General features: G+C 35.1%; 1 protein-coding gene and 1 pseudogene across 4 annotated transcripts in view; both read left to right on the top strand.

Moving 5' to 3' along the window:
* SCMH1 (Scm polycomb group protein homolog 1) overlaps positions 1-26,623 on the top strand; it is a 174,382-nt gene that overhangs the window by 79,125 nt on the left and 68,634 nt on the right. For all 4 annotated transcript variants that reach the window (XM_012735822.3, XM_075997103.1, XM_075997104.1 and 1 more), the window contains one exon: positions 6,058-6,292. In XM_012735822.3, coding sequence (XP_012591276.2) covers positions 6,058-6,292 — 235 coding nt within the window. The remainder of the gene's footprint in view (positions 1-6,057; positions 6,293-26,623) is intronic.
* LOC142864030 (eukaryotic translation initiation factor 3 subunit I pseudogene) lies at positions 13,028-22,517 on the top strand (annotated as a pseudogene).

Here is a 26,623-nt window from a genome sequence, read left to right as displayed (position 1 = left end):
TTCAGAAAGACAATTCCAGGCCTAAATGACTTCACTGGTGAATTGTTTCAAACATTTAAGTAAAAATTATTATAAATTCCACACAGTCTCTTCTAGAAAATTTAAGAGAAGAGAATACCATGTAACTCGTTCTATGAGACAAGTATTTTTTATACCAATACCAGGCAAAGACGTTGGAAGAAAAAATAACACAGCAATATCCCACATGAAAATATATGCAAAAATTTCAAGCAAAATTTTTTAGGGAAAAAAAATCTCACAATATATAAAAATATCAACATTATAACCAAGTGGGGTTAATCCTAGGAATTTAGAATTGGTTTAAATTTCAAAACTAAATCAATGGAATTTGCCATATGTACATACCCACTAAAGAAGAAAAAACATATCATTATCTAAATAGATGCAGAAAAAGCATTTGACACAATTCAATTTCCATTACTAATAAAAAGCCTCAGTGAACTAGAAATAGAAGGGAACCACCTGAATCTTAAACCCTAACGGGCATTTATGAATAAACCCTAAGTGGCATTTATGATCAATCTACAGATAATATTATACTTAATGGTGAAAGACCAAATGCTTTCCTCTTAAGATCCTAAACAAGACAAGGATGTCTACTTTTGCTGCTTTTATTAAGTATTGTGCTACTAATGCACACAGGCCAAAAATAGAAATAAAAGGCATCTGGATTGAAAGATTAGAACAAACACCAAAGAAAATATTTAGTGGGCAAATAAGCACTTGAATAGAGATACTCAACACCATTATTTCATTAGGGAAATACAAATTAAAAGTGATTAGTAAGATATCACTATACATTTATTTAAATGACTCTCATATAAAAGACTGGCTATATCAAATAGTGGCAAGAATGTGGAGCAGATGAAAGTTTCATACACTGCTGATGAAGGTAAAATCATCCAACTACTTTAGAAAATAGTTTGGCAGAAAAACTTCCTCACACTACTGAGCAAAAGAAAGCACTGAATAAACTAGGAATTGAGTAATATATTATTTTTAAAGTATTTATATGCCAATACTGAAGCTAGCATTTTATACAATGGTTTGAAATTATCTAATAGAAGATATAGTGGAAGAGAAACTCCCATTTAAAATGGTAGCCAAAGGGTGTGGGGGGGAGGGAAACAACAAATAATGCAAAACTTTACAAAGAAAACTTTGGAAAACACCTGCCTGAAACCATGATTCATTTTTAAAAAATGGAATGGACTTTGGCAAAATTAAAAACTTCTGCCCTTCAAAAGTCGCTGGTAACAGAATGAAAATATAGGCCACAGACTAGGAGAAAATAGTCACTTAGTGCTGGGGATACATTCTGAAACATGTATTGTTAGGTAATTTTGTAGTTGTGCAAACATAGAATGTACTTACGTAAACCTAGATGGTATATGATATAGCCTGTTGTACTTAGGCTACAAACCTGTACAGCGTGTTACTGTACTGAATACTATAGGCAGTTATAAAAAATGGTAAGTCTTTATGTATCTAAACATATCTAAACAAAAAAGGTACAGTAAAAACACAGTATAAAAGATTTAAAAAACTGTACACCCATACTACTGTCTTTGGACCTTGAAAAAAAAAAAACTGTACACCTTTATCGGGCACTTACCATGAATAGAGTTTGCGGGGACTGGAAGTTACTCTGGATGAGTCAGTAAGTAAATGTTGAATGGACATGAATACCTGGGACATTAATGTACACTACTGGGTAGACTTTGTAAACACTGTACATTTAGGTTACACTAAATTTATTTTTAAAGTTTTTCTCTTCAGTAATAAATTAAACTTAGCTTATCTAACTTTTTTACTTTGTAACTTTAAAAACTTTTTAAACTTTTTGACTCTTTTATAATAGCCTAAAACACAAATATTATACAGCTGTACAAAAATATTTCCTTTCTTTGTATTCTTATTCTATAAGGTTTTTTCTATTTTTTAATTTTTTGTTTACCTTTTGAACTTTTTTATTAAAAAACTAAAACACATACAATTACCATAGACATCTACAGAATCAGGATCATCAATATCACTGTCTTCTACCTCCACATCTTATCTCACTAGAAAGTTTTCAGGGGAGATACCACTCATGAAGCTATCATTTCCTGTGATAAAATGCCTTCTGGAATACCTCTGGACCTGCCTGAAGATGTTTTACATTAACTTTTCTTGTATAAGTAGAAGGAAGAGTAAATTCTAAAAAAGCAATTAAAAGTATGACATAGCTAACACATAAACCAGTAACATAGTTGTTTATTGTCATTATTAAGAAGTATGTACTGTACATAATTGTATGTGCTATACTTTTACATGACTGGCAGCACAATAGGATTGTTTATACCAGTGCCACCACAAAACACATGAGTAATGCATTGTGCTAGGACCTTAGGATGGCTACAGTGTCACAAAGTAAAAGGAATTTTTCAGCTCTATTGTAATCTTATGGGGCCACCATCATATATGTGGTTGATTATTGACCTAAATGTCATTATATGGTGCATGACTGTAATTGTAAATCACATAGCTGACAGTAGTACTCCCCAAATTGATCTATGGATTCAATGCAATCCCTATCAAAATCCCAGCTGCTTTTTTTATTTTTTATTTTTGTAGATATTGATAAGTTAGTCCTAAATTTCATGTAATACAAGGGACCCAGAATAGTCAAAGCAGTCTTAAAAGGGGAGAACAAAGGTAGAGGACTCACATTTTCTGATTTCAAAATTTACTACAAAGCTACAGTACTCAAGACATTGTGGTTCTGGAATGAAGATAGATAGATGTATAGATCAGTGGATTAGAATTGAGAGTCTAGAAATCAACCCATCAATTGATTTCTGACAAGGGTGCCAGGGCAATTCAACGGAATTTTCAACAACTAGGAACAACTTGATAGTCATATCCAAAATAACAAAGTTGCGCCCTTCTTCTCTATCACATACAAAAATTAACTGCAAGTAGATCATAGACCCAAATGTAAGAGGTAAAACTATAAATCTCTTAGAAGAAAACACAGGAGGAAATCTTCATCATATTAGATAATGGTTTCTTAGACATCGTACCAACAGCATAAGTAACAAAAGAAAAAATAGATAAATTGAACATCAAAATTAAAACATTTTGTGTTCCCAAGGACACCATCAAGAAAATGAAAAGACAGGCTGGGCGTGGTGGCTCATGCCTGTAATCCTAGAACTCTGGGAGGCTGAGGCGGGCGGATTGCTCCAGGTCAGGAGTTCGAAACCAGCAGAGCAAGAGCAAGACCCTGTCTCTACTATAAATAGAAAGAACTTAATTGGCCAACTAATATATATAGAAAAAATTAGCCGGGCATGGTGGCACATGCCTGTAGTCCCAGCTACTCGGGAGGCTGAGGCAGTAGGATTGCTTGAGCCCAGGAGTTTGCGGTTGCTGTGAGCTAGGCTGCCGCCATGGCACTCACTCTACCTGGGCAACAAAGCGAGACTCTGTCTCAAAAAAACAGAAAGTAAAAGACAACCCACACAATGGGAGAAAATATTGGCAAATTATGTATCTGGTAAGGGGCTTATATACAGAATATATAAAGAACTCGTATAACTCATCAATAAAAAGACAACATAATTTATTATATAAATGGGCAATTAATTTGAATAGATGTTTCTCCAAATATACCAAATATACACAGATGATCAATAAGTGCATAAAAGATACTCGACATCATTACTTATTAGAGAAATGCTAATTAAAATTGTAATGAAATTTACTTGATATCCACTAGGTGACTCTTAACATCAAAAAGGCAGACAATTGCAAGTATTCATGAAGATATGGAGAGGTTGGAACCTCGTACATTGGTGGTATTATGAAATTCTATAGCTACTTTAGAAAACAGTTCAGTGGTTACTGAAAATGTTAAACATAGAGTTACCACATGACCCAGCAATCCCACTTATAAGTATATACCCAAGAACAATAGAAAACATGTCCACAGAAAAATACATTATAAATGTTCATCACATCATTATTCGTAATAGACAAAAAGAGGAAACGACTGAAATGTCCATCAACTGATTATGAATAAGCAAAGTGTAGTATATCCGTATAATGGAATATTCACAATGAAAAGTAATGAAGTACTGATAAATGCTATGATGTAGGTGACCCTTGAAAATGTTATGCTAAGTGAAGGAAACCATTCACATATTGGCCACATATTATGTAATTCCATCTATATGAAATGCCCAGAATAGGCAAATCCATAAAAACAGATAGTAGATTAATGATTTCTAGGGACGGCTGAAAGGAACAATAGGGAGTGACTCCCTAAGGGTTATGGGTTTATTTTGGGGGGATGATGGTAATGTTATAAAATTAGATAGGGGTGATGTTTACACAACTCTGTGTAATATACTGAATATAGAGAATATTCCAAAGATATACCAAAAATCATTGAATTATACACTTTAAGAGGATTGTCTTATTTGTAAGTTAAACATATATTTATTATATGATCCAGCCATTCCACTCTTAGATATTGTTGCAAGAGAAAAGTTTGTTTTCATACAAAGATTTGTGCATAGTGTTTACAACAGCTTTATTTGTAATCACCAAAAACTGGAAACAAACGAAATGTCCATCAATATGATATACTACTCAGCAATAAAAATAAATTATTAGCCCTTTGCACTCACTTGCTTTTTTCTCAATTCCTTTATTCTACTCGGGATTTAATTTTTTAAATACCCCAGATTTTACAAAGCGCAGCAGTAGAATAAAAAACTGGAGTTTCTTTTCATACAAACTTATTTATTTGGATTTTTTTATATTTCAAATTATTGATACATTCAAAGAGTAATTTTTTTTTTTTTTTTTTTTTTTTTTTGAGACAGAGTCTCACTTTGTTGTCCAGGCTAGAGTGAGTGCCGTGGCGTCAGTCTAGCTCACAGCAACCTCAAACTCCTGGGCTCGAGCGATCCTTCTGCCTCAGCCTCCCGAGTAGCTGGGACTACAGGCATGAGCCACTATGCCCGGCTAATTTTTTATATATATATCAGTTGGCCAATTAATTTCTTTCTATTTATAGTAGAGACGGGGTCTCGCTCTTACTCAGGCTGGTTTTGAACTCCTGACCTTGAGCAATCTGCCCGCCTCGGCCTCCCAAGAGCTAGGATTACAGGCGTGAGCCACCGCGCCCGGCCTCAAAGAGTAATTTTAATCTCTATAATTTTCGCTAACTGTGTCGAGTCATATTCTACATCCGAGTGCAAAGGATTAATACATTCAACAATATAGATGAATATCAGAATAGTTATGCTGAGTGAAAGAAGCTAGACAAAAAAAGAGTACATCCTCTGTGATTCCATCTGAAACTGTTAATAGAAAATGCAAACCAATCTACAGTGATAGAAAGTAGATCAGTGGTTGCCTGTGCACAGGGTTTCTTGAGAGGCCAGAAGAAGAATCATGTGAGAACTTGAGGGTGCTGCCTGTGTTCATTATTTTGATTGTGGTGATTCTTTCAGGGGTGCATGTGGTGGCATGGGTGTATGCATATGTTAAGACTTGCTAAAGTAGTTTGTTGTATATCAATTATATGATTTAATTTGTAAGTTATTGTCAAAATAAGAAAAAAATCAATTCCCAGTAGTTAGTCTGTGTGATGAATATACAGACCAATATACAGAAATGTTCCATGAAAAGACACTAAGGTTATGACAGTTAAATAGATTTTAGTGTTCCTGAAAAGAAAATGTTATACCCAGAGGGACAGGGAGTTGGAGAAAATAGGGTAGAAAACATTAAAGTAACTGAACTATAAAAGACACCCTTGTCCGTTTTTTACTGGTATGGATCTATTTGATACTTCTGTGGAAAGTATTTTTTTCCTTCCCCTTCATATTATCTTTCAGTGTTTCTTTTGCATGAAACCTATCCTATTATTAGGGAGTAGTTTCAGAGGGGTTGTCCCTAACCTGAGTATAACTAATTTAATTTCAAAACATAAATTTTGATGTTTTAGTCTGCCTAATTTTCATGGCTTGTTCTCCTCAGTCCTACACACCTCCAAGCAACGAGTTCAAGATCAGCATGAAATTGGAAGCACAGGACCCCAGGAACACCACATCCACCTGTATTGCCACAGTAGTTGGACTGACAGGTGCCCGCCTTCGCCTGCGCCTTGATGGCAGTGACAACAAGAATGACTTCTGGCGGCTGGTTGACTCAGCTGAAATCCAGCCCATTGGGAACTGTGAAAAGAATGGGGGTATGCTGCAGCCCCCCCTGGGTGAGTAAGTAAACCCAAGCACTGGCTACCCAATTAGTTAGCTTCCAAAATTGACCATTCTATTATGGCAAAGCCTAGGGTTCCCTGCTTATTCCTTCTTATATATATATTTAAAAAGGGCCCACAGAAAGGCACACCCAAATGAAAAGAGCTGTAAAATTTGTATATCTCCATCTCTGTGTTAGCTTTTGATATCCAAACTTCTCCCAAACTTTCTTTTTCTAACAGGAAACCACACCCTTTGTTCTTTGTCAGTGTTGATTTACCTGAGAGAGAGAATGGAAGGAAGTCTTGCCACTTAACCTATCACAAAAACCATAAAGTTTTCACAAAATCCTCTAATAATGACAAGGAGTGAGAAAAAAATTTCTCAGTAGAAAGGATGACTGTTATAAGGGTCTCCTATCTCTTTCTCACAAATTCTCGCTTGATCCTTGGAATTTTCTCACTTTGAATCTATTATTAAATAAAATTCATTATTTTACTTAATAACCTCATTAGATTTTTCTTTTCTAGATCAGATTCACTTTTTTTTTCTTTTTTGTCCTTAATATACCTGAGGGATTTAGCCCATCTTATCAGTTACTGTCAGTCACTATTGCAGTGAGTCTCAATGGGGGATGGAGAGAGATGGGTTATAGCCTTTGGACTGTATTCTCCTCATGAAGCTGTACTAGATTAATTGAAGGTTAGAGAGGATGTATCATTTGAAAGAGCTCTCCAGGTGCTTGTTTAACATTTTCTCCTATTTAAAGAAGCTATTTATTATGTAAACTTCCAAACATATACAAAAGCAGAAAAAAATAGCACAGTAAATGCCCATGTATCCTTCATTGCTGATAATTACCAATACATAGTCAATCTAATTATATCTATACTTCTCCCTGCTCCCCTCCTGCCCAGTTACTAAATGTAGTATCATTTTATCATGAAATATTAATATTTAGTATGTCTATCTCATAGGCAAGGACAGTCAATATTTAAATTTTCCCAATTGTTTGTTTCTGCCTCTGCCTTTCTTTTCCTGGCCTCACTCAACATTTTCTTTGAATCAGAATCTAAATAAGATCCCCACATTACAGTTGGTTATATCCTTTAAATCTCTTTCAATCTACTGGTTCTTCTCCTTTCTCATTTTTTTCCTTGTAATTTACTTGTTGAAAAACCCAAGTCATTTGTCTTTAAAATTTCCCACAGTTATATTTTGCTGATTGTATACCTTAGATACCATTAAACATGTTTCTCTGTCCTATAGAAATTGGTAGCTAGATCTAGAGACTTGATCAGACTCAGGGTCAATTTTTTCATAAGAATATTTAATTGATGGTGTATTTATTGAAGCATATATGGTCTGGTTGTGTCTTATTTTATAATGTAGCAGCCATTGATGCTCATGGTCTAGATCAGGGTTTGACAGATTTTCTTAATGGATCAAATAGTAAAAATTTTAGGCTTGCAAACCATACAAAAGCATCCATAGACAAAACATAAATGAAAGAATGATTTAAGGAGTTAAGTATTTAAATTTCTAACTCAAAACACTAGAAAAAGAATCACAAAGCAAAAAATCACAAAGTAAATACAAAGGAAGAAGAAAAAATAATAAATTAATGAGGTAGAACACAAGAAAGCAATAAATCATCGTACTGGTCCTTTAGTGGAAAAAAAATCAACAAAATAGATAAAACATCAGCATAATAAAAAATGGAGTAAACACAATATAGAGAATAAAAAAATAGCAAAGGGGAAATAACTCTGCAAATAAATTTGAAAAGCTAGGTGAAATGGGAAAATACTACTTGCCGAATTCGACTCGAGTAGCATTACAATGTGTAAACAAATATATAGAAAACATAAAAGTTTTCAGTGAACTGCACTGTATGCAGATTATTTCACAGGGAAATCTATAAAACCTTAAGAACCAGATAATCTCAGTACTAGTTGAGTTGTAGTTCAGCAATACCCAGCAGAACTTACTTTGATGACAGAAATATTTTACATCTGTACTATTCAGTGTGGTTGTCACCAGCCACTTATGGCTATTCAGTGAGTACTTGAAGCAGCTACTGTAACTAAGGAACTGAATTTTTAATTTTTTAAAAGTGTAACTTCAAGTTAAGACCACAAGTTAAGACCGCAATAGCCATAAGACCTTATGTGGCTTGTGACTATTGTACTAAACAGTATGGTTCTAAATCATAGGAAATGTAGAAAACATGTAAATTCTTTTTATGAGGCATGTATAACTTTGATACCAAAACCTGATTTATACACACACGCAACACATACACAACACAAACTCATGTATGAATATTATTACAAAAATCATAAATAAAACATTAGGAATTAAAATTTAACATATTTAAAACAACAGTTAATCAAGATTTAGTAGGTTGGGGATTTTTTCTGGAAATGAAAAGATTTAACTTCAGAAAAATTGTTAACAGAAATGAACAAGTTAAGATAAAAGGAAGAAAATCATATGAACTTTGACAAAATTCAGCACACTCTTGAGGGAAAAAAAACTAAAAAGTGAGTAATATATCCTTAACTTGAAAAAAAGTATGTTTCTACCTCAGTACTAAAGCCAGAATTTTACTGAATGGTTTAAAATAACCTGATAAAAGATATAATGAAGGAGAAACTCCTATTTAAAATAGCAGCCATAGGGTGGGGGAAACTAACAAATATGCAGAACTTATATAAAGAAAAATTTAAAACACCTGATCAAAAGCATGATCCATAAAAAAGAAAAAAATCACAGAATCGGCTTGGTCAAAATTAAGTACTTCTGCTCTTCAAAAGACACTGATAAGAGAATTAAATACAGGCCATGGACTAGGAAAAAATATTTGCAAATTGCATAGCTGATAACAATACTCCCCAAATTGATCTACATAGTCAATACAATCCCTATCAAAATCTCAGCTGCCACTTGCCTGAGCAGGGCCCTGCTCTCTCTGGTCACAGGCCAACAGCCAATACCATTTTGAGAGTTTAACACGGAGCTGTGCCCTCTGAGTTTAAGGCAATGTGGCTGTAGCTGCCACCCAGCTGGGGAGGTACAAAGAAGACCAGGCTCTCCTAAGCACACTTAGGACCATACCCTTGCTTCGGGTGCCTATGGAACTGGAGACTAATATGCCAAACATATCACAGCTACCAGCAATACCAACACAGACCATTTGGGCCCAGTGGGTTGCTCCACCACTGCTACTGCCATCATCCACATCACACCAACTGCCCAGAGACCCGAGAACCCGCCCATACAATGAGCTCATATCTCCCACTACTAACTTCTAAGCAAGCCACCTGGAGGTCCAAGAACTGGTCCTCCAGCACCCACTAACGCCAGTGTTGTTCTGGGGTCTAAAAACGGGCACACTCAGCCCACCACTGCCACCACCAGGGCACAAAGACTAGTTCAGTTGGTATCTAAGTCCCTGCCAAAACTTCACTACAACCTCAACTAATAACCATACCCTAAGCCAACAAGGAAATCAGTTAGCACTCACCCTGTGTACTGGTGAAGAAACCATATAAAGATCACACTACTCAGACACCAACAATCAAAGCCAAATTGCCCTACTCAACAACAATATATGTAAGTCTTTAGGAAAAAATTCTCTCCTATGAAAGCAATTTCAAAATATTGGATGACGTGACTACTACACCAGGTGCGCATATAACAGAAGGAGCAAGGAAATATGATACCACTAAAGGACCACAGTTGTCTAGCAACAGATCTTAATCAATAAGAACTTGAAATGCCAGATACAAAATTCAAAGTGTTGATTTTAAAGAAGCTCACCGAGAAATCTGAAAACCAGTGAAAGAATCAGAAAATCAATTCAAGATATGGATAAGAAATTTACCAATATAGATATCTTACCAAAGAAAGAAAGAAGAAAGAAAAACAAATTCTGGAACTGAAAAACTCAATAAGGAAAATACATTTGAAAGCTTCAATAATAGACTAAATGAAACAGAAAAAAAGAATTTCGGAACTTGAAGACAGGTCTTTCAAAATAATCCAGTCAGACAAAAATCAAGAAAAAGGATGAACAAAGCCTTCAAGACATCTGGGACTACATAAAGCAACTGAAGTTACAAATTATTGGTATTCCTTAGGAGTAATAGAGATCAAAAAGCTTAGATAAACGATTTAAGTAAATAAAACTTCCAAAATCTATCAGGAGAGTTCAACATCCAGATACAGTAGGCCCAGCTATCCCAGCCAATTAATTACATTGCAAAGAGGAATTCACCATAGCATATTATATTCAGAATGTATAAAGTCAAAGTGAGAGAAATAATTTTAAAATTAGCATGAGAAAAGCATCTAGCCACCTATAAAGGGAATCCCCTCAGATTAACAGTGAACTTCTCATCAGAAACCTTGCAGGCCAGAAGAGAATGGGAAGCATTTTCAAAGTACTGAAAGAAAAAATCTGTGAGCCAAGAATTTCATATTGTGCTAGAACAAGCTTTATAAATGAAGGAGAAATACAGTCTTTCTCAGACAAACAAACACAGAGAGAATTCGTCACCACTAGGCTAGCCCTACAAGAAATGCTCGAAGGAGTCTGGAAACAAAAGGTTGATAAAACACATAAAAACATAAAACTCCAGAACTTATAAAACAATCACATAAGGAAGAGAAAAGACTCAGACAGCAACTTGATTGAATTTCTTCAAACCACAAAAAGAAAAAGAAAGAAACAAAGAATTTATAAAACTAGGAAACAATTTACAGTATGACAGGAATAAGCCTCATATGTCAATATTAACCTTGAATGTAAATGGGTTACATGCCCCACTTAAAAGATATAGAGTGAATTTTAAAAATGTGATCAAATTATATGCTGCCTATTAGAAACTCACCTTACCTGTAAAGACACACAAAGACTGAAAGTAGAGAGGTGGAAAAAGATATTCCACACAAATGGAAGCCAAAAGCCAGTAGGAGTAGCTATACTTAGATAAAACAGACTTTAAGTCAAAACCAGTAAAAAAAAAAAAAAAAAAAAAAGGGAGTGGGTGACAAGATTATTATATAATGATAAATGGATCAGTTCAGCAAGGAGATGTAAGAATGCCAAATATATATGCATCTATCACCACCACTCCCAGATTCACAAAACAAATATTACTAGGCCTAAAAAAAAAAAGAAATAGCAATACAATAACAGAGCGAGACTTCAGCATTCCACTCACAGCACTAGAAAGGTCAAGACAGAAAAACTACAAGGAAACATTGGACTTTAAACCAAATGAACTTAACAGACATTTATAGAACATTCTACCAACAACTACAGATAAAGATTCTTTTCACCAGCACATAGAACAGTCTCCAAAATAGACCACATTAGGCCACAAAACAAATTCTTAACAAATTTTTAAAAATCAAAATCATATGAAATATCTTTTCAGACCACAATAGAATAATGCTAGAAATAAATGCAAAGAAAACCTTCAAAAACTATGCACATACCTGGAAATTAAACAAAATGCCCCTGAATGATCACAGGGTCCACAACAAAATTAAAATAGAAATTTTAAAATTCTGGCTCATGCCTATAATCCTACCATTTTGGGAGGCTGAGGCAGGGAGGCTTGCTTGAGGCCAGGAGTTCAAGACTAACCTGAGCAACATAGCAAAACCCCAACTCTATAAAAAATAGAAAAATTAGCCAGGCATGGTGGCACACACCTGTAGTACCAGCTACTTGGGAGGCAGGAGGATCGCTTGAGCCCAAGAGTTTGAGGTTGCAGTGAGCTATAATGACATCACTGTACTCTAGCCCTAGCAATAGAGTGAGACCCTGTGTCCAAAAAAAAAAAAAAAAACAAGGAAAAGAAAGAAAATGTCTTTGAAATGAATGAAAATGAAAACAACAAAGCAAAATGTGTGTTATATAGCAAAAGCAGTGCTAAGAAGGAATTTATAGCATTAAATTCCTACATCAAAAAAGTAGAAAGATCAGAAATTAACAACCTAACATTGCATCTCAAGGAACTAGAAAAGCAAGAACAAACCAAACCTAAAGAAAGAAATGACAAAGATTGGAGCAGATCTTTGATCTACTAATGAAATAGAGACCAAAAAAGATCTTTGATCTACAAAATGAAATAGAGACCAAAAAAACAATACAAGGGATAAATAAAACAAAAAGTTGCTTTGAAAAAATAAAATTGATAAACCACTAGCTAGACTAACCAAGAAGAGAGAATATCCAAATAAACAGAATCAGAAGTGAAAAAGAAGACATTACAACTGATACAACAGAAATACAAAAGATCATCAGAGACTATTGTGAACAACTATATACTCATGATGTAGAAAACCTAGAGGAAATGGATAAATTTATGGAAACATTTTGCCTACTAATATTGAACCAGGAAGAAATAGAAAACCTGAACAGAACAATAATTAACAATAATTAATAGTGAGCTTGAATCATTAATTTAAAAATCTCCCAACAGAGGAAAGCCCAGGACCAGATGGATTCACACCATGGATTCACCAGATGACTTCTACCAAACATACAAAAAGAGAACAAATAGCCATCCTCCTGAAGCTGTTCCAGAAAACCAAGGAAGAGGGAATTCTCCTCAACTCATTCTGTAAGGCCAGTATCACCCTGATACCAAAATCAGATAAGTACACAACAAAAAAAGAAAACTACATACCAATATCCCTGATGAACATAGATGTAACAGTCCTCAAAAAATACTAGCAAATTGAATCCAACAGCACATCATAAAGATAATACACAATGATCAAGTGGGTTTTATACCAGGGATGCAAAGATGGTTCAACATATGCAAATCAATAAATATGATAAATCACATAAACAGAATTAAGAACAAAAACTATATGATCATCTCAACAGACAGAAAAAACATTTGGTAAAATCCAGCATCCCTTCATGATAAAAACCCTGGAGAAACTACGCAGAGAAGTGGCATACCTCAAAATAATAAAAGCCATGTATGGGAGACCCACAGCCAACATCATACTTAATGGGGAAAAGTTGAAAGCCTTTCCCCTAAGAACTAGAACAAGACAAGTCTGCCCACTCTCACCACTCCTATTCAACATAGTACTGGAAGTCCTAACCAGAGCAATCAGGCAATAGAAAATAATAAAAGGAATCCAAATTGGAAAAGAGGAAGTGGAATTATCACTGTTTGTTGATATGATCTTATATCTAGAAACCCTAAAGACTATACCAAGACTCTTAGATTTGATAAATGATTTCAGCAAAGTTTCTAGATATAAAATCAACATACAGAAATCAGTAGCATTTTTATATACTAATAACTAGCTGAGAACCAAATCAAGAAGTCAGTCTCATTTATAATATCTACAAAAAAATAAATAAAATACATAGGAATATATTTAACCAAGGAAGTGAAAGATCTCTATAAGGAAAACTACAAAACGCTGATGAAAGAAATTGTAGATGACACAAATGGAAAAGCATCCCATGCACATGGATTGGAAGAATGAATATTATTAAAATGACCATATTTCATAAAGCAATTTATGGATTCAGTGCAATCCCTGCTAAAATACCAATGTAGTTTTTCACAGAATTAGAAAAAAATAATTCTAAAGTTGATATGGAACCAAAAAAGGAGCCTAAATAGCCAAAGCAATCTTGAGCAAAAGGAACACAGTTGGAGGCATCATGTTACCTGACTTCAAAACACACTAAAACAGAACGATCTTGGTTCAAAAATAAACACATAGATCAATGGAACAGAATAGAGAACCCAGAAATGAATCCATATACTTATGGCCAACTGATCTTTGACAAAGTTGACAAGAATATACACTGGGAAAAGGGCACATTTTTCAATAAATGGTGCTGGGAAAATTGCATTGCCTTATGCAGAAGAATGAAACTGGGACCCTATCTTTCACCATATACAAAAATCAATTCATGATGGATTAAAAACTTAAATCTAATACCTGATACTATAAAAATACTAGAAAACCTTGGGAAAATTCTTGTGGACAATCAGTCTAGGCAAAGAATTCATGGTTAAGACCTCAAAAGCACAGGCAACAAGAATAAAAATAGACAAATGGGACTTAATTAAACTACAAAGCTTCTGCCTAACAAAAGAAATAATCAACAGAGTGAATAGACAACCTGCAGAATGGGAGAAAATATTTACAAACTATACATCTGACAAGAGGCTGATATCCAGAATATACAAGGAACTCAACAACAACAACAACAAAAACATTAAAAAGTGAGCTAAGGACCTAAGCAGACATTTTTCAAAAGAAGACAAATGGCCAACAAGCATATGAAAAATGTTCAACGTCACTAATCATCAGAGAAGTACAAATTTAAACCACAATGAGATATCATCTTACCCAGTCAGAATGGCTTCTTATTAAAAAGACAAAAAAATAATAGATGTTGTCATATATTTGGAGAAGAGGGAACTCTTATACACTGTTGGTAGGAATGTAGATTAGTGCAGCCTCTATGTTAAACAGTGTAGAGAGTTCTCAAAGAAGTAAAAATAGGACTACCCTATAATCCAGCAATCCCATTACTGGGTATCTATCCAAAGAAAAAGAAACCAATACATAAAAAAGATATCTGCACTTGTATCTTTATCACAGCACTATTCATAATAGCAAAGATAAGGAATCAACCTAAGTGTCCATCGGCGGAGTACTAGATAAAGAAAATCTGGTATATATACACAATGGAATATTATTCAGCTATAAAAAAGAATGAAATCATGTCTTTTACAGCAACATGGATGGAACTGGAGGCCATTTTCTTAAGTGAAACAACTCAGGCACAGAAAGGGAAATACCACATGTTGTCACTTATAAGTAGGGGCTAAATAATGTGTACAGTGGAGACTTGGAGTTTGGTAGTGGAAAGGTAGTGGATGACGGGAGGTTGCTTGGTGGGTACGATGTGCATTGCTTCAGTAATACGTGCACTTAAGGCCCTGACTTAACCACATGCAATATATCAATATAGGCAAACTGTACTTGTACCTCATAGATATATGCAAATAAAAAATAAATGGGAAAAAATTCCCAGCTGCCTTTTTTGCAGAAAGTAACAAGTTGGTTCTAAACAAGGGACCCAGAAGAATCAAAGCAATCTCAAAAAGGGAGAACAAAGGTAGAAGACTCACATTTCCTGATTTCAAAACTTAGTACTAAGCTGCAGTACTCAAAACATTGTGGTTCTGACATGAATAGAGAAACATAGATCAGTGAACTAGAATTAAGAGTCCAGAAATGACCCCATCAATTTATAGTCAGTTGATATCCAGCAAGGGTGCCAAGATAATTTAATGGGATTTTCAACAACTGGTACATGAATCACTAGATATGCATATGCAAAAAAACGAATTTGGACCCTTCCTCTCTACTATATACAAAAATTAACTCCAAGTAGATCATGGACCTACGTGTATTAATAAGTGGTAAAACTATAAAACTCTTAGCTGAAAACATAGGAGGAAATCTTCATGACCTTGGATTAGATAATGGTTTCTTAGATACTGTACCAGAAGCATTTAAAACAACAAAAGAAAAAATAGATAAATTGAACTTCATTAAAATTAAAACCTTTCGTGTTTCCAAGTACGCCATGAAAAAAGTAAAAAGACAACCCACACAATGGGGAAAATAGGCAAATCCATAGAGGCAGAAAGTAGCTTAGTGTTTTTCAGAGACTAGTTTGAAGGGGAAATATAGAATGGCTGCTGATAGTACATGGTTTCTTTTTGAAGAAGTGATGAAATGTTTTGATGTTTGTACAATTTTGCAAATATACTAAACACCAAATTTTAGGTTTAAAAGTACATTTTATGTTTAAAAGAGTAAATTTTATGGTATGTGAATTGTATCTCAATAAAGCTGTTGTTTTTTTTAAACCCACATATCTGATTCAAAAGTGTTCGGAAAAGTGGATATCCACATGCAAAAGAATGAAGTTGGACCTTTACCTTATTTTTATAATAATTAACTCAAAATGTATCAGAGTCCTAAATGTAGGGGCTAAACCCATAAAACTCTTAGAAAAAAACATATTGGATGTAGATATGACACTTAAAACATAGACAACAAAAGGGAAAAATAGGTAAATTAGACTACATCTAAATTTAACATTTTTGTGCATCAAAGGACACTATCAACAGAGTGAAAAGGCAACCCAGAGAATGGGAGAAAATATTTGCAAATCATTTATCTGATAAGGGATTAATATTCTAAATATATTTTCAAAAACTCTTAAAACTCAGCAACAACAACAAAAAATGGGCAAAGGACTTGAATGGATATTTCTCCAAAGAAGATATACAGATAGACAATATGCACACAGAAAGATATACAACATCACTAATCATTAGTGAAATGCAAATCAAAATCACAATGAGGTGCCACTTCATACCCATTAGGGATGTGTATTATCAAAAAAACAGAAAATAAGTGTTGGCGAGTTGCACAACAGTGTACATATACTTAATTCCACAGAACTGTATACTTAAAAATGGTTACAATGGTAAATTTTATGTATATTTTACCACAATAAAAATATTTACCAGGCATACCAACAAGCAGGAGAAAAACTAACCAATTATAATTAGAGCCCAGAAACCACACAGATGATAGAATTAGTAGAGAAGGCTATTAAAGCAGTTATTTAATTATACTGCATATGTTTGAGAAGGTAGAGGAAAGTGTAAAAATCATGAGTAAAGAACTGAAAGATTAAAAAGGGAACTCTAGGGATGGAAAATACAATCTATTAGGTCATTAAGTATAAAAGTCCAATTTCCTTAAGTACTAAGTTTGACAGTTGATATATCTAACATTTCACTTTGACACTTCTTGTTTATTTTTTTATCATGAAGGTACACCTCATCCTTTTAAACACACATCTTGGCTTATGATTATCTTTCAAATTTTTTAAGAGCAATTTTTGTGAAAGCATGAATAAGTCAAAAATTCATGTTATTTTTGAATGTGAGTTCTGTTGTGGAACCCATGCAACACAGACAGCTCAAAATATCAACAAAGTGTTTGGGAAGGATGTGGCTAATGAACACATCGTACATCAATGGTTTGAGAAGTTCCATTCTAGTGATTTTAATCTTGAAAATGAGCATATGAGTGACCTGAGACCAGCGTGGATAATGATAAGCTAAAAGCTGTAGTGGAGGCAAATCCATCTCAACCTATGCGTGAATTAGCATCAAGGTTTGACGTGACTATTCCAACAATTTTGGACCATTTGAAACAAATCAGCAAGGTAAAGAAGCTGGATACATGGGTACCACATGAATTAAACAAGCATCAGAAGAGAAATCATCTTGAAGCTTGACCTTCTTTGTTGTCATGACATAAAGGTGAACCATTTCTACACCATATTGTTACATGTGATGAAAAATGGATTCTTTTTGACAATCATAAGCATTCAGCATAATGGTTGGATAAAGATGAAGTGCCAAAACGCAGTCCCAAACCAAATGTTCATCTAAAATAGCTATTGGTGTCTATTTGGTGGTCCAGCACTGGTATTATCCACTATAGCTTCATGAAACCTGGTTAATAGATAACAGTGGATGTCTACTTCAACTAATTGGACAAAATGATGAGAATGCTTACAATTAAGCAGCCGAGATTGGTCAGTAGAGACAAGCCAATCCTCTTGCAAGACCATATGTCACAAAAAACAATGCTGCTCAAACTACAGACGTTGGGCTTAGAAACTGTCATCCAACATATTCACTAGACCTTGCACCAACTGACTACCACTTCTAGAATTTGAACCACTTTTTGCAAGGAAAAATATTTCCTTCTCAACAAGCTGTGGAAAATGCCTTTTGCAATTTCATCACCACTTGTTCTCCAGGGCTCTTCGCTGCTAGCATAAGCAAGCTAGCATTAAGATGGCAAAATTGTTTTAATAGTTTAGGCGCATACTGTGATTAATTGTACCACTTCTTGTTTGAGATATAATAAACTAAACTTTTTATTCAAAATCGGACATTTGGTATTTAATGATCTAATAACATCTTAAGTGAAAAATAAATTACTTGGAATCAACAGCGTAGTACTGCTGGGATTGCTGCAGAAGGGAGATCAGTGAACTTAAAAAGCAATATAAACTATCCAAATGAAACGTGGAGAGAAAAAGGACTGACAAAGAAATAAAGCATCAGCCATGGAACAAATTCAGGCAGCCTAACATATGCGTTATTGGAGCCCCGAAGGAGTCAAGAGCACGGAAGAAAGTATTTGAAAAATAATGGCTATAATTTTTCAAAATGCTGTGAAAACTATAACTTCACAGATTGAAGAAGCTTAATGAAGAAATGTGAAACAAACCATATCAAGGCATGTCACTATCAAATTGCTGAAAACCTGTGATAAAGAGAAAAATCTTAATAGTAGCCAGAGAAAAATAGGTACATGATATATAGAAGAACAAAGAATGACAGCAACTTCTTGTTAGAAACAGTGCAAGTGAGAATACAGTGGAACAGCATTTTTAAGTTCTCAAAAGGGAAAAAAAGTGTCAAGCTAGAATTTTATACCCAGCAAAAATGTCTTTCAAAATTAAAAATGAATACACAAACCTAAAAAAATAAAAAAGGTGAAATACATTTGCAAATGTACAGAAGATGTACTGGTGATTAGAGTATTAATGAGCATGTCAGTACTACAAGCAGAAGGAATATGATACTGGTTGGAAAAATGGATCTCTGCATAAGAATGAAGAGCATTTGTAGATAAATATAATAATTCAGAAATAGCTAGGAAATCCTGAAAGAGAAGAGCAATGTGTAGAGACTAGTCCTATCAGCTAATAAAACATACTATAAAGACTCTATGATTAAGATGATATGGAACTAGCATGTCAATAGACAGGCTGAGCAGTGGGAAATAATAGCAAATCCACAGATAAATCTGACTATATATGAAAATTTGATATATGACAGAGGTAGTGCTTTATTCTTCTCAGTCTGTCATAACAAAATACTATAGACTGCCTGGCTTGAACAATATAAATTTATTCTCTCTCAGTTCTGAAGGCTGGAAAGTCCAAGGTCAGCGTTCTGGCAGGGTCTGGTTTCTGGTAAGGGCTCTCTTTGCTTGTACATTGCCACCTTAGGGTCTCCTTCTCTTTGTGTTTTTCATGGGAGGGAAGGTGAGGAGAAGAGAAGGGAAGGGAGAAAGAGAAAGCTCTTCCTCTTCTTATAAGGCCACTTGTTCTATCAGATTAGGGCCCCACCCCTTTACCTCACTTAGCTTTCATTATCTCTTAACAACCTGTCTCCAGATACAGTTATATTGGAGGTTACAATTTCAACATATGAATTTGATGGCACATTCAGTCCATAGTAGATGACATATTAAATCGGAAGTAAAATGTACTTTTTCATAAATGACATTATGAAATTAAGGCTTGAGGACACAGCAAGTTTGTGAGGAAACAAGCATTTGCATTCTTGGCTGGGGATAGCAAAATGATACAATCCACATTGGGGAGGGAGTATCTGAGAAAAACTATATATGCATTCACTATTTGACCCAGTGATCCCACTTATAACTTGGTAGCCTTTTGGGAAAAGATACATTTGAATCCATATATTATAGCATATATCAGAAAAATCTGTAGATGTATTTTTAAAAAATGTAAAATATATAACCATATAAGTACTAGGACCAAAATCACAAATTCCTTTATAAACTCAGGGGTGGGGAAAGCCTTTCTCAATATGACTCAAAATCTAGAAATACTTATAAATTTGACTATCTAAATATCAGAAAGAAAACCTTTTTTAGGGATAAAAAAGCCTCCAGGCAAAGTTAAAAGATAAATTGGGACTTACATTGCCACTCCCCTAGTATCACCACCAGGATTAAGCCAGTACTGCTGCAGGGAGGGCCATGAGCGGTCCATTAGGCAGATTAAGTATAACCGTGAGAGAGACCTCTTCACTTGGCCAAGAACTCTGGAAGCAGCTGGTGCTACTAAAGACCAGTTCAGCTGTAGTTTTGACGTTAGGGGGCAACATCATCATGTTCTCCATGGACAAGCAGATGGGCTCCCAGTGCTTGGTGAGCTTCTTTGACCTGTGGGATCCAAGCCAGACTGACAGCCAGCCCTACATGAAGATCCCCTTGCAATGACTCCAAGATCACCAGTGCCATTTGGAGACCCTGGAGGAATGCATCATTGCAGCCATGGGAGTGGAGAACTCAACCAGTGTAGTGCCAAGTCTAGAGAGGTATTGGTGAATGCTAAGGAGTACTCCCTGTAGATCTGTGACATCCAGTTATGCAGGGATATGACCATGTTTGTCACCACATCCAAGGACAACACAGCTAAGTTCTTTGACTCAGCAATCCTCAAACATCAGAAGACTTTCCAGACAGAATATCCCATCAACTCAGCTGCCCTCTCCCTAAGCTATGACCACGTGGTGCTGGGTGGCAGTCAGGAATCCATGGATATAGCTGTAACCTCCACCAGATTGGCCACTTTGAGGCCAGGTTCTTCCATTTGGCCTCTGAAGAAGAGTTTGGAAGAGTCAAGGGTCACTTTGGACCTATCAGCAGTGTTGCCTTCCATCCTGATGGCAAGAGCTAGAGCAGGAATGGAGAAGATGGTTATGACCACATCTATTACTTTGATTCACAGTACTTTGAGTTTGAGGTTGACATTTAAGAAGCTGGATCTCCATCCAGGCCAGGGAGGCTGCTCACAGAAAGTTTTGGATTCTGAGAAACATATTAATTTGGTAATAGTGTCTGGTCAGAAAAAAAAAAAAAGATAGATTGAGAGAAAATATTTGCAACATATAACACAGATAAAAGATTAATCTCTCTAATTTATAAACAATACTCATAAATTGAAAATTTTTTAAATTCAAAAACCTATAGAAAAAATGGACTTACAACATGAACAGACAGTTCACAGATGTTCAAATGGTCCCCAAACATATGAAAATATACCTCTGCATAATAAAATAAATGCAGATTAAAGCCACACTGATATTTTTCCTCACTTACCAGATTGACAATAATTCAAAAGCTTAAGGACACAGCAAGCTTGTGGGGAAACAAGAACTCTCATTCTTTTCTGGGGACATCAAAATAGCACAATCCGTATTGGGGAGGGAGTATCTGAGAAAAACTTCATATGCATTTATCATTTGACCCAGTGATCTCACTTACAGGAATGTGAATTTGATGATATGCTTTCACAACAATAAAGCAACATGCACATAGTTATTTTTGCAACATTATTAAGAGATTTAATGTAATATAGTACATTCACACAGTGAAGTACCATTAGCCATAAAATAGAATGAAGAAGATCTCTATAAACTCATGGAATGATTTCCAAGATATATCATTAATGTAAAAAAAGAAAGTTGCAAAAAGGTATACATAATATACTAATTCATGAGAAAGAGAAAGGGAAATGAGTGTGCATACACATATATAATATACATGAAATTATATATTTTTAACTTATTTTTGGAAAAAGAAATACAGACTGCCAAGCCAAAAAATAATGAAAATAATGAAAAAATAATGAAAAGATATACTCAATATACCTACTGAGTATATCTCGGAATAAGATAAAAGATGCAAGAATGAGAGTGAGGCTTTTGAGAATACCATTTTATATTCTTTTGACTTTTGAATTACATAAGTGGTTTAATAAAATTAAACTAAAAAAAATGAACAAAGAAAACCCTAAAATCGGTTAGAAGCAAACTGAGCTGTATATCAAATGAGATCATAACCACATTGAAAAAAGTAATCAAATAATTTTAGAATAAAGAATCTTTGCAATACATTCTCAATGTGGCATATTCTAAAGAAAAAAAATAGAACTACAAAGAAATTTAGGCTTTTTGGCATAATGATCTGAAACTATTTTGCATGTTTTGATAATAGAACAAATGAGTGAATACCACTGTGGGATGAGGGAAGATGAGGAAGAATCCTGCAGTACTGGACTTGAATTGGAGAGTATCTATATGAACTCTTGACTTTATATATATGTGTCGCATTCATGTACTATGCATTTTTATATGTATGTAAATGTACATATATATTTTTGTTGCTCTGTCAAGAAAACCTAGAAGCAATTACACTTCAGTAGCAATGAGTACACCCTGATTTTGGTTTATGAATCTCATTCTCCACTAAAAGGAATCATGGCTCCTTGGAGAAATGGCTGATTCCAAGGCTGACCAGAAGAAAAAATATAAGGTGAATCTGGAACATCTTATACCAGAAAGCAAAGAAGTCTCAAAGAATGATGGGGACATATCAAAAGGACACAGGAGCAGCTTGAAGGGGCTCTGACTAGCCAAAATTGGAAAATATGAGTATGAAAAAGTATAAAAATTAAAGAGTAATAGCATCCATGGGTCCATGTGGTACACAAAAAAATAATTTTAAAGTTGATGGGGACAAGTCTCCTTTACAAAATGTCAGCTAATAAATATAGAAGAAATGAGAGAAAAATCATTATTTTGTAACCACTGTTTTAATTGATTCAGGCAAGAGTAACCAATAAATGCTAAAAAAAAAAAAAAAAAAAAAAAGGGTAAAAAACATTGGGTCCATCACCTTGCAAGATCATGTGGAAAAAAAAGAAATATTGGGGAATAGGAAATTCACAGTCTCAAAGTTTCTCTCTACAATGAAGAAACCCGTTAACAAGTGATCAAATTTAGTACCATCAATAATTGGATAAACTGACATTATGTGCTTCTTGAAGCAGTGCAATAAGAAGCACTCGACATAGCCTGTGTAGTATTTTTATCAAAATTCTAGCATGAAGATAATCATAAGAACCCAATCTTAGGGAGGTGGCGAGTATTTTGGAAGGGAAGGGCATAACGCTATCCCTTCTTAGGGAGAGGCAAAGATATACAATGTAACCAAAATGTCAAAAAAAAAATCAAAACTAAACTTTTTATCGGGTGGTGGCAGGCGGTAGAGGGGAGGAGGAAAGGGGTGTATGCTTCCATAACGTGTGTGACGCACACCACCGGGGGATTGGACACATTGGGGGGAGGGAGAGGGGAAGGGGCAATATTTGTAACCCTAACAATATTTGTACCTCCATAATATGATGAAATAAAAATTAAAAAAGGAAATAATCAGAAAAAATTCAAATCATAGAACATTCTATAAAACAGCTAACCTGGACTTTTTAAAAATGTCAGTGTCATGAAACACAAACAAAATGCAATAGGATTATGCTAGATTATGGAAACTAAAGAAACATGACAACCAAATGCAATATAAGATTCTTGATTGGATACTGTATTTTTTGAAAAATCAAAGAGATACAAAGAACATTTTGGGAATAATTGAGAATGTTTTTAATTAAATTTCTTGGGTGTGATAATTATAGTTTTGTAGGAGAATGTCCTTGTTCAAATATACAGATGTATTTAGAGGTGAAGTATCATGATGTCTCCAACTTTCACATATTCAGTGGGAAAAGTATGTGTAGATAGATGGAAAGCAAATGTGGCAAAATGTTAATATAATAGTTATTGAATCTAGGGGAAGGGTACATAGTTGTTCATTATATTGTTTTTGCTACTTTTTTCTAGGTGTATAATTTTTCAAAATGAAGTTTGTAAAATAAAATCATATATATAATTGTGTGTGTGTTCATGTTCCCCAGGCCTTTGGACTTCTCCCTAGAGTTGCTGAATCAGAATCTCTAGGTAATAGGGCTTGGGATTCTGCATGGCAAAGTGGCTTTCTCAATATTCTAACACAGCTGGTCTATATTTGGGAAGCATTCCTCTAGAAGAGCATTCTTCTCCATAAAAATCTTATAGGGTGTGTGTGTGTATTTGTGCATACGTGTATTCTAGTACAGGAGATTACTCTCTTGTGGAGGAGTCTTCAAGGGAAAAAAGGTAGCCAGATAGGTTGATTCTCCTCAGTTATCTCAAAGCTGCCCGTCTTTTCCTCAAAGCTCCCTGTTATTACTGACCAATTCTGCTGTTTAATACTGTGATTCTTTCTTCTAAAGAGCACTGTCTGGAGCTCTCTCAAGTTCTCAAACTTGACGCCTAGGGAGCTCTTAAATTTTTCACTATCTAGGCCTTACCTCAGATCAGTTAAATCAGAATTTCTGGGAGTGAAACTGATGTAATCTTTAATGATCCCAGGGGTCCCAATGTCTAAGTTTGAGACTCATTGGTCTAGAACAGAAGCTAGCCTCTAGCAAGGCCCCTAGTCAAGTGTGTCAGGATCCCTGTATCAACTGCTTGCTCTGCAAAGTTGTTCACATCCTCTAGTATATACATTGACTTGAAAGGAATTCTTTAGATGTTCCTTTCACTGATCAGTCTTTTCATTTGCTAAGTAGCCTCCAGGGTCAGTGGACAGGGGGGGTTAGAAAGATGTATATTTTATCTCCTGGTCATAGAATTTTGAACTATGTAGAAATTTGTGGGGGAAAAAATAAACAAAATAAAATTTTAAAGAGAAGAGACTTTGACCATGATGGCTTAAATGCTTATTTTATGAAGATACTTTTAAAAATTTTTACTCAACTCTCTTCACTGCAGCAAGGCTCCTGGCACTGGTTAATGCCAGAACCATCTATACCTATCCACATCTATACCTTTACCTATCTTCAAGACTCCTCAAAACCCCCCACCCCCAATTAAATTAATCTGAATTAACTCATATTTGTGTGTGTATATGAGGGTGGAGCAGGGAAGTGGTGTTAAGAGTCATGTCAGAACTAAAAGGAATCCTAACAGTTCTTCTCAAATACCATCAGGCTGAGTATTCTCTTCATCAAGGGAGAGCCTCTCTTCCATTTCTACTTCTCACTTCTCTCACTCTTGGTGTGAAATATAAGTAATCCACCAAACTGAAGTTTGGAAACACTACTTTAGTTCAGTGTCCTCATCTGATATATAGAAACAGAGAAAGGGAAGTGAGTTGTCCAAGGTTATACAGTGAGTCAGTAGCATATATTTATACATAAAGCTCTTCTGGGAACAGAGAATGAGTTGGAGTATCATATTGGAATCATAATGACACCAGTAGAGTTTAATATCTCCACAAAGCTTAGAATTATTATGTTACGTAGGACAACAGCTAATTGGGGCCTGGGGCCCACAACATGTGGGTACCTGGTGTAGATGCTGTTCTGTTTCCTGCCACCAGAGGGCATGAACTGTGATTGGCTTATAGACCTGCTGCTCTGCACTTAAATTCAGAGCTTCATCAGGTTGTAACTACTACCTCAGTGGTCCCACAGTCTTGGGAGCACGTGGAAACTCCTTAGAACTGGTTCCTTATGAATATTTTAAAAATAAATCCTAGGTAAACACAGAGGACTTACAGCCTGTGTTTGGAGTTAAAGGAGATTTGACTTATATTACTAGGTTAGCCACTCACTACCTTAGTTGTGTGGCCACTGGTAAGTTGTTTTACTGTGAGTTTTAACCTTTAATTTCAGTTGCCTTACCTGCAAGATCATTAATAAATTCTACCACACGTGGTTTTTGTGAGGATTAAATGGAGTAAGATGATAAAGCATCCATCAGTTCTTGATGCTCATTTAATAAGTGGTGGTTTTCCTTAATTCATTAAAACTGTCATGGATCTTATATTCTAGTCAGAGAAGACAGACACATTAAAATAAAAAAAAAGATAGTGATAAGGGCTAGGAATAAATAAGGAAGCAGGGTAGAGTTAGGAGGCTATTTAAGGTAGAGTAGTTTAGGAATGACTCTCTGGGGAGGTGATATTTAAGCAAAGAACTAACTGTAAAGATTCGAGGAAAGGGTGTTTGAGGCAGAGGAAAACATCTTGGTGTGTTTGAGGAATGGAAATACCAGTGATTGGGAGGGGGGGGAAGCGGTGATATAAGATGAGTAATGAGGAGTAAGCAAGTTCCAGATCATTTAAGCTTTGTAAACATGAGTAAAGAGTTTAGATTTATTTTATGTTGTGAGATTTAAGCATAAGAGTGATGTGATCTGATTTATATTTTAAAAAACATAAACATATTAGTCTGGCTGCTACATGGAGACCACACAGTAGGGAGGTAAAAGTAGAAGTAGGGAGTCCAGCTAGAATGCTGTTGCAATAGTCTAGGGAAGCTTTTACTGTGGCTTAGATGAGGGTCATATAGTAGTGGAGATGGTGGGAAATGGTTCAATTTAGGACATATTGTTTAGACAAGCCATCAAGACTTGCTGATTAATTGGATTGGGGTGGGGGTGATGGGAAAGGAGGAATCAAGGATGACTTCTACA

This window comes from Microcebus murinus, chromosome 2, assembly GCF_040939455.1.
Source record: "Microcebus murinus isolate Inina chromosome 2, M.murinus_Inina_mat1.0, whole genome shotgun sequence".
NCBI classification, from domain to species: Eukaryota; Metazoa; Chordata; class Mammalia; order Primates; family Cheirogaleidae; genus Microcebus; species Microcebus murinus.
The sequence above is the reverse complement of the archived record's forward strand: the minus strand, read 5'-3'. Positions and strand labels throughout refer to the sequence as shown.